Source organism: Triticum aestivum, chromosome 2B (assembly GCF_018294505.1).
Source record: "Triticum aestivum cultivar Chinese Spring chromosome 2B, IWGSC CS RefSeq v2.1, whole genome shotgun sequence".
Taxonomy (NCBI): Eukaryota; Viridiplantae; Streptophyta; class Magnoliopsida; order Poales; family Poaceae; genus Triticum; species Triticum aestivum.
The window spans coordinates 760,109,828-760,122,515 of record NC_057798.1 but is presented as its reverse complement, the minus strand read 5'-3'; the positions used below and the strand labels follow the sequence as shown (position 1 = coordinate 760,122,515).

The 12,688-nt window shown below is 43.9% G+C and overlaps 1 protein-coding gene across 1 annotated transcript; it reads right to left on the bottom strand.

Annotated features, from left to right (window-relative positions):
• Positions 1-448: 448 nt before the first annotated feature.
• Positions 449-3,258, bottom strand: LOC123039566 (uncharacterized). Its single transcript, XM_044462678.1, has 3 exons — positions 2,260-3,258; positions 1,220-1,452; positions 449-1,087 (listed from the first exon to the last, which is right to left on the bottom strand). Exons 1-3 carry the CDS (start codon positions 3,182-3,184, stop codon positions 449-451), a joined length of 1,797 nt encoding a protein of 598 aa, XP_044318613.1. The 5' UTR covers positions 3,185-3,258.
• Between the last annotated feature and the right edge of the window lie 9,430 nt (positions 3,259-12,688).

The window sequence follows — 12,688 nt, the reverse complement described above, 5'->3', positions numbered from 1 at the left end:
CCTGACAAATCTTTCAGTTCTCTTTATCAACCTACCAGTACAAAGAAAACTCATGCAGCGCCTACATGAATTAAGAAGGAAATCCCTTCCCTCTTGCCCGGCCGTGGGCAGAAAGGCCCCTGGCCGGCCCTCTTGCGCCCTCCTTCTAGCAGCGCCATAACAGAGAGAGACTTCACTCTTGGAAGCTAATGTGAAAGTGATGAAAAGAAAGGAAGAACAGATAGAATAACATCGGAGTCGAGCCATGAAATGCGAACAGATCGATATACAAAGACTTCAACATTCTAACAAACCACTAAGAGTTAAATAGTCGGGTACACAGATAATTCAACAAACCACTAAGAGTTAAATAGTTGGTACACAAATATGTTAACAAACAACCCAGAGTTAAATAGTTGGATGGCATAAGCTAGAGTCGAACACCTTACATGCATGATACACAAATTCTTCAAGGCTCTACCGCTGGGCAATCCAGCAGGAGGTCCTGCTTCTCCTTGACAAGGAGGGACCAAGCAACAACGATCTTCACCTTACTGTTGCCAACTGAACATTCACTCTCACTAGTTTGGCAAAGCTTGGCAGGGAATTCGACCTTCGAATCTTGAGCAGCCTGACCGGACTCCAAGTAGGTTCGTATGACAACTACCAATGTTCCTTGTGATTGCACCGACACAACATTCCTCGACAGATGAAGGTAACCGTCTGACCCTACACGCACTTCTTCATCATCACCGCGACAATCAAGCAACACAAATTCATCTGCATCAGCCACAACTTCATCTGCAGCAGCAGATAAGAAGCAAGCAACTCGGCATCCATGTTCAAAAGGCCAGTCCCCTTCAACAAGGCATACACCCATGACGGTGGCCTGGACCGCTTCAGTAATCTGCTTAAATTTTAACTCCGCTACACACAAACTGTTCTCGAACATGAGGGAGGTACTTGTACCGTCATACCGCTTGCTCAGAGTGATCAATTCTTTCTCTTGGGACTCCTCTCCCTCTTCTATTTTCAGTTCAATTTCAAAGTCAACAGGGCCCAGAGCTACAATTGCACGAGACGGGCCAGTCAGACATAAAGAAGAGCCCTACAAGCATCGTATCATTAACAGTTAATTGCGACGGTTGGGCAAGAAAAAAGCTTACTTAATTGCAATAGACTACGAAAGCACGAAGAAGAAACTATGGAAAACGATGAGAAAACTGAATACAATGCATACATCTTCATTGAGTTCTTGAGAGTAATGACTTGACCGAGAGAAGACAATGTTGCGGTTGCGATCCACCGTGTCTCGAGCAGCTACCACTCCGTACAGTTTGAGTGGCCAGTTCAATCCTCTTTTTAGTTCAAGAATTCTGATGGAGTAGATCTGCAAGGTGCTCCCAGTGACACCACATGAGGATCGGATGGTATTGGGTGTGTAATGCGTAAAATGCATAGGGCTCAATGTCGCTGCAGCAAAAAGCAAAGTGCATACTGTCAGAAATCTAATGTGAGCAACCAAATTAAGCAAAATATATTCCCTTTACTTATACAAGGAGAAAGGAAGCTAGTGATCAGTTACAATTTGATTCGAATTTTACAAGCAATAACATGTATATATGAGCCCTGCAAATAATTCTAGTGGATTTGCTTTTGACACATTTTGTACCAGTTTTCCACAAGCTTAATGGAGTCCCACAAGTACATTCCGTATGAATACTCTAAGTTCAGCTAGCAACGAGAAGTATTGCGCTAATAATTCAAGCAAATATATGAATAGTCCACACTATAAATCATGAACATCGTAACTGTAAGAAGTGTTTAAATATAACAGTGAATGATAGAAGTGCTTACAAGTAGAAGCAAAGAAATTTTTAACTTCACAAATGATCATGAAACAAATACAAGAAGAAAAAAGCAGCAGAAACTACACTACCCTATAAAGCAGAAGTACAAGTAGAAAAAACAGTAATAAATTATAGAAATGATGATTGTAAAAAAAGCTAAAAGGCAAGTCATGCTTGTAAACATATACACTGAAAATAAACTCTACCCTGAACTATGAAGCAAAAAGATACAATCCCTGACAACATGTTACTTGTGATGTGTTGAGAATAATACCACGGAACATACATTTACTCAACACTAGACAGTAAAAACTGAAACTCATATGCACTTGACTCTCAAGACAGAAAAGCAAGTTCTAGAAAATACAAATTTAAGTGATATGCTAGAATTTCTAGACAAGCAGAGAGTCAAGATGCACGTTTTGCTTACTTGTGTCTCGGAAGCCGCCGCACCTTACACCCTTGCTGCCGCATCGGGTTTCCCAACCGAACCGATAATCCGCGAATAATTCCCCGGTCGCCTCCATCCCCGTCTTGAGATACTCCATTGTGGCCTCCTCCTTGTTCTGCTCCTCCTGGTCCTTCTCCCTCCTCTTCTTCTCCTCCTTCTCCTTCGCCTTTGCCTTCGCCCACCTCAACTCATACTCCTCCACGTTTCCCATCTCCTTCTCCCTCTCGTACCTATCCCTCTGCTTCTGTCTCTCCTCCCATTGCTTCCAATATGCCATGCTCTGCTGACGCAGCTCCTCCTTCATTTTCTTCTTTTTCTCCACCTCCTGCTCGTACTCCTCCACCTCCTCCCTGGTAACCACTAACGCCAACTCGTTCTCGTAGCTCAAGGGTTCTCTCAGGAACTTGTCGCAGAGATCCAAGAATAATGTGTTCTTCTGCTCCTCCTCTGCTGCCGCCTGCTCATTATCGTCGGTGGTGTCTTGGTACAGCTCCTTGCAGGCGTGCATTAATGCGGACGTCGAGTTAACCAGCTCGTCGGCCATGTACGAGGAGAGGGCGGCACCATTATCGGGTTTGACCACAGCGTACGCCATGGACAGCATCCGGTGACCCAGGTCCCCCGTGTCCTGGACGATAGAATCAAAGCACCTCCCTAGCTCTAGTTGTTCCGCCGTCGAGGCCGATTCCGTCTCCATCTCCTTGACCTGGCCCTGGACGGGGGCCGTGTAGTCCCTTCCGGCGAGCCTCCGGACTAGGGCCTCTTCTCCTGGCCCTCGCCGCTTCCAGACGGAGACCCCGGGGGTGAGGGCGGCGAGCAGGTCCGTGCGCTCCCTGTGCAGGGACATGATCTCCTTAACCATGTTGAAGAGCTCGGACTTCTGCTCCTCGGAGTCACCCGCCATCTCCTTCAAAGATGAGGGATTTCTTCCAAATCCTCTCGCTCTCTGGTTTGTTTTGGGGATTCAGGCTTGCCGTCTGCCAGGACACTCGCCGCCGCCTACGGGGGATAGAGTTCCAAGAACGTGTTCTTCTGCTCCTCCTCACGCTCAGCACGCCACGAGCCCAGTAGGCTGGTCCAAGAAACGCCGGGCCGAAGGGAGGAGACCCAACTAATTTGTCTAAAAAAAAAAAACTAATTTTCTCTCAGACTCCTTCACGCTCAGCACGCCACGAGCCCAGTAGGGCTGGCCCAAGAAACGCCGGGCCTAAAGGACGAGACCCCAACTTATTTTTTCTCACCCTATTCGAATTCTACTTTGCTAAAAAATAAACCGAATTCTACTCCCTTTTGCGGTTTTGCCTTAAAAAACAAATTCTACTCTGTGATCTAAAAAAATCCCCCTTCTACTTCTTTCTAGCAACATTGGTAAGTGTGCTACTCCCCTTCCCCACACCCCTCCGAGTACCGGCGGAAACCCTAGGACCAGTCCGGGCAGCAGCGTCGTCATCGGCGTGTTCCTTCCTGAAGTTGTTGCTTGGTATGCGGCGGTCTCAAGTGCTAGGACCGTGGTGAAAATTCTCTAGAGGGTGTAGCGGTTGCGGGTCATCAAAGTTTTAGTCGACCCGACTCCGTTGACATTAGTTTCTTTTTTTCTTTCTCTTTTATTTTTTTGGGTGAGCTTGTGTTGTTTGCCCATTGGACTCATAGATGTATCAGGTGGTTGCTATATCTATACAGCGGTGCGAAAGCCTATTTCGAGGATTGATCAGTAACAAATCGATCTCCTCCGAAACCAACGCCTTCCGCCGCCACAAAATAGTGTCTTCGTGCCTGGTCGACGATCGAGATTAACTGATGGCGTCACAATCCACTTTTGGCGGCTCTCGGAGGGGCCTGATCTCGTGCCTAAACAATAGCTGCAACAACGTCGGCATTGCGCCCCAAGAAGACTCGCAACAGGCCGTCCACAACCTCATAGGCCGCTTCTACGAGGAGGCGTTCGACCGACTACCCTGCGCGACTATCCCGGGCCTCGCCTGCTCCCTCGCCACTGGCGGCTTCTGCTTCGGCCTCCTCGACCCCATCTCCAACATCATCCTCAATGTACGAGAGATGCGACACGTAGATCGGGAGGAAGAGCCTCCCCACCAAGAAGACCTCGCGGGCACGCGAGGGATCTCTTCGTCACCGCCGTCTGCCAGGAGGGCTTAGCCCGCCGGCATCATCTGGTGGTGGGGAGGGGGAAGGAGGCACGGGAAAGGGGCGACGACATCAGCGGGATGACAGCAGACTGAAATTACTTATCATTTCAACTGTAAGGAAGTTCTAGAAACTGAAACTCATATCCACTTGACTCAATACAGAAAAGCAAGTTCTAGAAAGTACAAATTTAAGTGGTATGTGACGGTGTCCTGGACTAGGGGGTACTCGACACGTCGTCTCCCGAACAGCTATATCGGGCCGAGGACCCCCATGGCTGTTCACTCATGGGCCACTTCGGGCAGCCCATGCCGCATACAAGGAGGATTCCACAAGACTTGGCGCCCAAGACAAGGACTCTCCTAAACCCTAGGCCTCTGGTGTGTTATATAAACCGAGGCCAGGCTAGTCAATAGACAATCTGAAAGCACAAGTGCTCCCTAGGTGGTTTTGGTAATTAATGTCAACATATCTCTTGTTGGACTAACACTTTTATCTAGTATGTTTCAGATAAGTTCAACAATGGAGTGGCATGGACTAAAGGATGTGGGAACTCCTTCTGGATGCTAAGGACAAAGGATTGGCTCAAGCTTCAAGCTCAAGACTCTTCACTTTTACATTTTAGTGATCCAAGATCACATTGAGTCTATAGGAAAAGCCAATACTATCAAGGAGGGATGAGGTGTTGCTTAATGAGTTTCTTGCTCCACAGTGCTTAGTGATATGCTCCAAAAACCCTCAACTGCTTTCCCACTTCCACATATGTGACCTAAACCTAAAGTCAAACTCGGCCCCACCGATTCTTTCTATCCGGCGCCACCGAGTTCAGATGTCATAGCCGCTGCCATAATCCCTAGGCAAATCGGTCTCACCGATAGGGATCTCGGTCTCACCGAGATGGGATTGTAATATCTCTGTGTATGTCCATTACCAAAATCGGTCTCACCGAGTTTGAGCAATCGGTACTACCGAGATTACAATGCAAACTTTCTGGCCAACTTATTACCAAAATCGGTCCCATCGAGTTTGAGTAATCGGTCCCACCGAGTTTGCCTGACCAACTCTCTGGTTAGCTAATTACCAAAATCGGTCCCACCGAGTTTGTGTAATTGGTCTCACCGAGATTACGTTATGCCCTAACCCTAACCATATCATTCCTACCGAGTTGCATATCGGTCCCACCGAAAATCCTAACGGTCACTAGATTTGCTAAATCGGTCCGACCGAGTTTGTTGATTCGGTCCCACCGAGTTTGGTAAATTGTGTGTAATGGTTAGATTTTGTGTGGAGGCTATATATACCCCTCCACCTCCTCTTCATTCGTGGAGAGAGCCATCAGAACAAACCTACACTTCCAGCATCCTAATTCTGAGAGAGAACTACCTACTCATGTGTTGAGGCCAAGATATTCCATTCCTACCATATGAATCTTGATCTCTAGCCTTCCCCAAGTTGCTTTCCACTCAAATCTTCTTTCCACTAGATCCAAATCCTGTGAGAGAGAGTTGAGTGTTGGGGAGATATCATTTGAAGCACAAGAGCAAGGAGTTCATCATCAACGCACCATTTGTTACTTCTTGGAGAGTGGTCTCTCCTAGATTGGCTAGGTGTCATTCGGGAGCCTCTGACAAGATTGTGGAGTTGAACCAAGGAGTTTGTAAGGGCAAGGAGATCTCCTACTTCGTGAAGATCTACCGCTAGTGAGGCAAGTCCTTCGTGGGCGACGGCCATGGTTGGATAGACAAGGTTGATTCTTCGTGGACCCTTCGTGGGTGGAGCCCTCCGTGGACTCGCGCAACCGTTACCCTTCGTGGGTTGAAGTCTCCATCAACGTGGATGTACGATTGCACCACCAATCGGAACCACGACAAAAACATCCGTGTCTCCAATTGCGTTTGAATCCTCCAAAACCCTTCCCTTTACATTCTTGCAAGTTGCATGCTTTAGTTTCCGCTGCTCATATACTCTTTGCATGCTTGCTTGTTATGTATTGTGAATGTTAAACTTGTGCCTAAACTCCACTTAAACTTAAAAAGATTAAAAACTGCTACTTTGGTACTTAGTGTCTAATCACCCCCCTCTAGACACGTCTTCTCAAGGTCCTACAAGTGGTATTAGAGCATTGGTCTCCATTGCCTTGGTTTAATCACCATTGGAGGAAGATGGATGAGTCTACTTTGGGGAGTCTTAGACATAGAGTGCCTATTCTTGATGGAGAGTATTTTCGTGAGTGGAAAAATGAGATGCTTGTAATTTTCAATCAATATCATTTGAACAAGTATATTGTTAGCCCTTGTGCACCTCATGTTGATCCTATGCATCCTACTCTTTATGAGTCAATTGACATGGTTAGGAATCTTAGAACTGCCAAACTTATTATTAGAGGATTGCCTAGAAACTTGATTGGATGTGCCTGCACTATATGGAAATTTCTTGAGGAGCACTTTCCAAATTATTCCTTGAAAAATCTTGATGAAATTCTTCATAAGTCTATTGCCTTGAGTAAGATGAATACTAGTGATCCTATGTTTGGTGATCGTCTATTTGAACTTACAAATCTTATGCGTGCCAAAGGAGATGTTGGAATTATTGGTGATATTATTTCCGAAGCTATAAGAATTCATAAGCAAGATCATTGTCAAGCTCACTCTAACGAATCACCCTCTCTAGGATTTGATCCACCACATGACGATGTTGAACATGGATACTATGATGAGGATGATGATAGTGACTTCGATCTTGATGATGCAATGAGACACTTTGGTCTTATGGCAAATCTTCGGGGATATATGTCAGGAGGAAAGGAATGGGTTCTTGATAGTGGATGTACCGATCACATGACCGGAGATAAAGACATGTTTCGTGAGCTTGCTGAAAACGATGGTCCTCGAAAGTATGTCACTTTCGGTGATAACTCAAAGGGTAAGGTGGTTGGCCTCGGTAAGGTGGCCATATCACATGATAGCTCCATACAAAATGTCATGCTCGTTGAATCTCTTGGTTACGACCTACTTTCAGTATCTAGACTTGCTCATTTCGGTTTCAATGTCCTATTTATTGAAGTAGATTGCCAAGTGTTTCGTTGAGACAATCATAAAATGGTCTTTACCAGCATACGTAGAGGTGATCTATACATTGTTGATTTCACTAAAAAGGCTCAACCAAAACTTGCTTCATTGCTAAATCCTCAAAAGGTTGGTTATGGCATAGACGACTAGGTCATGTTGGTATGCGAAACCTTGACAAGCTTATTAAAGGAAATCATATCCTTGGTGTTAGCGATGTCATATTTGATAAGCATAGACTTTGCAGTGCTTGTCAAGCAGGTAAACAGGTTGGAGGAAGGCATCTCGTGAAGAACATCATGACCACAAGGAGGCCAGTTGAGCTACTTCACATGGATCTCTTTGGTCCCAACTCTTACAAGAGTCTCGGTGGAAATTCTTTTGGTCTAGTTATAGTTGATGATTTTTCAAGATTTACATGGGTGTTCTTTCTCGATGATAAATCGCAGGTCCAAAAGATCTTCAAAAATTTGCTAGGAAGGCCCAAAACCAATTTGAAGTGAAGATGAAGAAGGTTCGCAGCGACAACGGAACGGAGTTCAAGAACACAAATGTGGACACCTTTCTTGATGAAGAAGGAATTTCACACGAGTTCTCCGCTACGTACACACCTCAACAAAATGGAGTTGTTGAGAGGAAGAACCGGACGCTCATCGAAATGGAGAGAACGATGCTTGATGAGTACAAGACGCCGAAGCACTTTTGGGCAGAAGCGGTTGAGACAGCTTGTCATGCAACAAATCGCTTGTATCTTCACAAGCTACTCAGCAAGATGGCATACGAGCTCCTCACCGGTAACAAACCCCAAGTTGGATACTTTCGAGTATTCGGCTCAAAGTGCTACATTCTTGATAAGCATCGTCGTTCTAAATTTGCTCCTAAGTCTCATGAAGGTTTCCTACTAGGTTATGGCTCAAACTCTCACACTTACCATGTCTACAACAATTTCACCCGAAAGGTTGAAGAGACGGCAGATGTGAAGTTTGATGAATCTAACGGCTCGCAAGTAGAGCAATTGCCAATTTATGTAGGAGACAAAGATCCTTCGGAAGCAATCCAAGACTTGTCTATTGGCAAGGTTCGTCCAACGGAGGTGAAGGAGAGTACCTCGTCCGTCCAAGTGGAAGCTTCTACTTCACGACAAGGTGAACCAAGAGTTGATACGGAAGCATCCACAAGTGGGACACACCAAGATGAAGAAAACGAGGAAGTGCATCAAGTTGAACGTCAACGACCTCCTTCTCCACCACGACAAGAGAACGCCAACGCCAACAATGAAGAAGGCCAAGAAGAAGAACAAGATGAAGAATAAGTTCAACCAAGAACCAAGCAAAAGCTTTCACGAGTTAGAGCAAGAATTTCTAAAGACCATCCCGTCGAGCAAATCTACAATGATATTCAAACCGGGAGAATCACTCGCTCTAAAACTCGTTTAGCTAACTTTTGTGAAAACTATTCTTTCATCTCTAGCATTGAACCTATGAAGGTCGAAGAAGCATAGGAAGATCCGGATTGGATAAATGCTATGCATGAAGAGCTACACAACTTTGAGAGGAACCAAGTTTGGACATTGGTTGAGAAGCCCGACAACAACCACAACATCATCGGTACCAAATGGGTGTTTCGCAACAAGCAAGATGAAGATGGACAAGTAGTTCGCAACAAAGCACGTCTCGTCTCCCAAGGCTACACACAAGTCGAAGGTATGGACTATGGTGAGACTTATGCTCCCGTGGCTAGACTTGAGTCCATTCGCATCTTACTTGCCTATGCTAATCACCATGATATCACCTTGTACCAAATGGACATTAAAAGTGCTTTTCTAAATGGTGAAATAGAGGAGGAAGTTTATGTTAAGCAACCTCCCGGCTTTGTCAATCCTAAGAAACCAAATCATGTTTACAAACTTCACAAAGCCCTTTATGGTCTTAAACAAGCTCCTAGAGCGTGGTATAAATGCTTGACCAAGTTCCTTATTGAAAAAGGCTTTGAAATTGGGAAAATTGACTCTACTCTTTTTACTAAAAATGTTAATGGAGAACTATTTGTGTGCCAAATCTATGTTTATGATATTATATTTGGTTCAACTAACCCTCATTTTAGTGAAAAGTTTGGGAAGCTAATGTCGGAGAAGTTTGAGATGTCTATGATGAGTGAACTCAAATTCTTTCTTGGGCTGCAAATCAAGCAAACTAAGGAAGGTACTTTTGTTTCTCAAACGAAGTACACCAAGGACTTATTCAAGAAGTTCAATATGCAAGAATGCAAAGGTATTACTACACCCATGCCTACTAGTGGACATCTTGACCTAACCAAAGATGGTGAACCGGTTGATCAAAAGGTTTATCGCTCTATGATTGGTTCATTGTTATATCTATGTGCTTCACGTCCCGATATCATGCTAAGTGTGTGCATGTGTGCACGATATCAAGCTGCTCCTAAAGAATGTCATCTTAAGGCCGTGAAAAGGATAGTGAGATACTTAATCCATACACCAAATTTTGGCATTTGGTATCCTTAGAGGGCCTCTTTCGATCTTGTTGGCTACTCCGACTTGGACTATGCCGGAGACAAGGTTGATAGAAAGTCCACTTCGGGTACTTGTCAATTTCTTGGTAGATCTCTTGTGTCTTGGTCCTCCAAGAAACAAAACTCGGTATCCTTATCCACTGCCGAAGCGGAATACATTGCCGCTGGTTCATGTTGTGCTCAATTACTTTGGATGACCCAAACTCTTAAAGATCATGGGATATATGTGAAACATGTTCCATTGCTTTGTGACAATGAAAGTTCTATCAAAATTGGTCATAATCCCATACAACATTCTCGAACTAAGCATATTGAAGTTCGTCATCATTTCATTCGAGATCATGTTGCTAAGGGTGACATTAATCTTAAGCATGTTCGCACCAAAAAGCAATTAGCGGATATATTCAGTAAACCTCTTGATGAGAAAGTGTTTTGCAGGTTGATAGGAGAATTGAACATCATTGATGCTTCAAACTTGGAGTAGAAACTCCATTGGATACATGCAAGACATGAGCTTATGAGTAATCCTTGATATTTCCCTTATGATGAAAATCTTGTGTCTTGGATATATTTGTATCTTGCATGATATCTAACCCATCTAGGTACTTGGATGAATCTAATTCCATGAGATCGTAACCTACTCATATCTTGAGCGATCTCTACATCACCAAGTTTCTACACTATGGTGGTTGAAGACAAGGAAGCACGGAACCATTCAAACATATCCTTTGACAAATTCTATGTTGAGCTTCATGATTGTCATTTTTGGATACACAAGTGCTCTTCCTTGCAAGAACTAACCCATGTAGGTAGATGGACTCAAATTCCAAGTGGTGCCCCCAACTCTTGATGAGCTACATCAACCTTGAGAAACCCACACAAGTTCAACCACATGGACAACACCACCAACCAAGGTATGTTATTCCATCTCAGAGAAGCTTTACTCCAAGTCATGAGCTAAAGCAACTCGACAAGATGTGAATACATCAAGATGTGAATACATCAAGATGCTTAAACGAAAAATGTCAACCCCATTTTGAGCTTAAACGATGAGTATGACATATGATCAAGTGATCTCACTTGACTCCTAAGTCAATATACTCTAACATAGGTGACTTTGTCGCTGACCATCTCTAGATGAAGTTCTCTTGTGTTCTTTTCTGTGTTTTTGCACTTGTCTCATGCATATTTGTTTCCCCTTTAAAAAAACTTCATCTAGATTTCTTTCTGTTTGCTCTGCATTTTCTGCGTCCAATTCATTGCATATCATTCAGTAAATTCCTTGCAAATCTTTGTGAGATCTTATTAGTCTAGTGAGCTGAGGTGACAAGTGTTTTTTTCCGACAAACTCGGTTACACCGATTTGTTATTTTCGGTCCAACTGAATCCATTCGGTACAACCGAAGCATACCACTCGGTGCCACCGACTTCACAACAGGGAAATCAGTTTGCCACTTATTCTGTGTTACCTCTGGTCCAGCTCCACTCAATGAATCTTGTCCTCTACACGCATCACATTTTTATCATCGCTTTGTGCTGTGACTCAAGGACCAAACCCATTCATGACAAATTCCAGAAGACCCTTCTTGGAAATTGATGTCAAAGGGGGAGAGAGAGAGATCACATCAAAGCTTATCAATTAGAGAGAGATCACATCAGAGAAAGAGATCTCCAAGGGGAGAGAATACTCAAGAGAAAGTATTCCTCGAGGATCCCAGATGCTTGGTGTTCAAGAGGAGAGATGCCACATGTCTTCCTGAGGGGAAAGACATGTTCATATGTGTTTATTTGCGTCAGTTTGCATTAGCTGTTCATTTATATCCATTTATATCTTTCAGCTCTGATTTTCTGTTCCCTATCTTCTCCAGTATCCCATGCTAGATTCAGGGGGAGCAAGACATCTAAGGGAAAGAAATAATTTAAATTCATTGCATATCTTTACTCTTGGGGACATGTCTAATCCAATGCGGTACTTAGTACTCACTCTCTACATGTCATCCCAGTCTTGGTATTCTTGTGGTTTCTTCTGTTTGCTCTGGCTAGTAGATGTATTTGTGTTATCTAACCTTGTTTACGTAGGTTCATTCCATCCTAAGCCAACTCAAGACTACAAGGTAAGTATATGCATCACAATCATGTGTATGAGGAACTCTTGCTGATGTACATACTGTTTGCAAGAAGGACTCATGGGCATGAAGGTATTTTCTTTAATATTCTTTGCTCTGATGCATATGGCCAAGATACATGTAACACATTGCCTGCTCTATCATGGTTATGCTCTCACATGCTTCTATATTCCATATTCACATGATTGCATACATGTAGGGGGAGCCTATGCTTGTTACATGTCTTTCCAAAGCTTTACTTGCTATTCTTTATATCTTTATCTAAAGCTTTGATGTATGTTGTCATCAATTACCAAAAAGGGGGAGATAGAAAGCACAAGTGCTCCCTAGGTGGTTTTGGTAATTAATGTCAACATATCTCTTGTTGGACTAACACTTTTATCTAGTATGTTTCAGATAAGTTCAACAATGGAGTGGCATGAACTAAAGGATGTGGGAACTCCTTCTGGATGCTAAGGACAAAGGATTGGCTCAAGCTTCAAGCTCAAGACTCTTCACTTTTATATTTTAGTGATCCAAGATCACATTGAGTCTATAGGAAAAGCC

What these genes read in the sequence shown, in the direction of transcription:
- LOC123039566 (XM_044462678.1), bottom strand. Translation starts at nt 3,184, where the DNA reads ATGGCGGGTGACTCCGAGGAGCAGAAGTCCGAGCTCTTCAACATGGTT. An exon ending in CGGCGGCTTCCGAGACACAA is followed by an intron (nt 1,453 to 2,259) that starts GTAAGCAAAACG and finishes TTTTTGCTGCAG; the next exon opens with CGACATTGAGCCCTATGCAT. An exon ending in CTCAAGAACTCAATGAAGAT is followed by an intron (nt 1,088 to 1,219) that starts GTATGCATTGTA and finishes CGATGCTTGTAG; the next exon opens with GGCTCTTCTTTATGTCTGAC.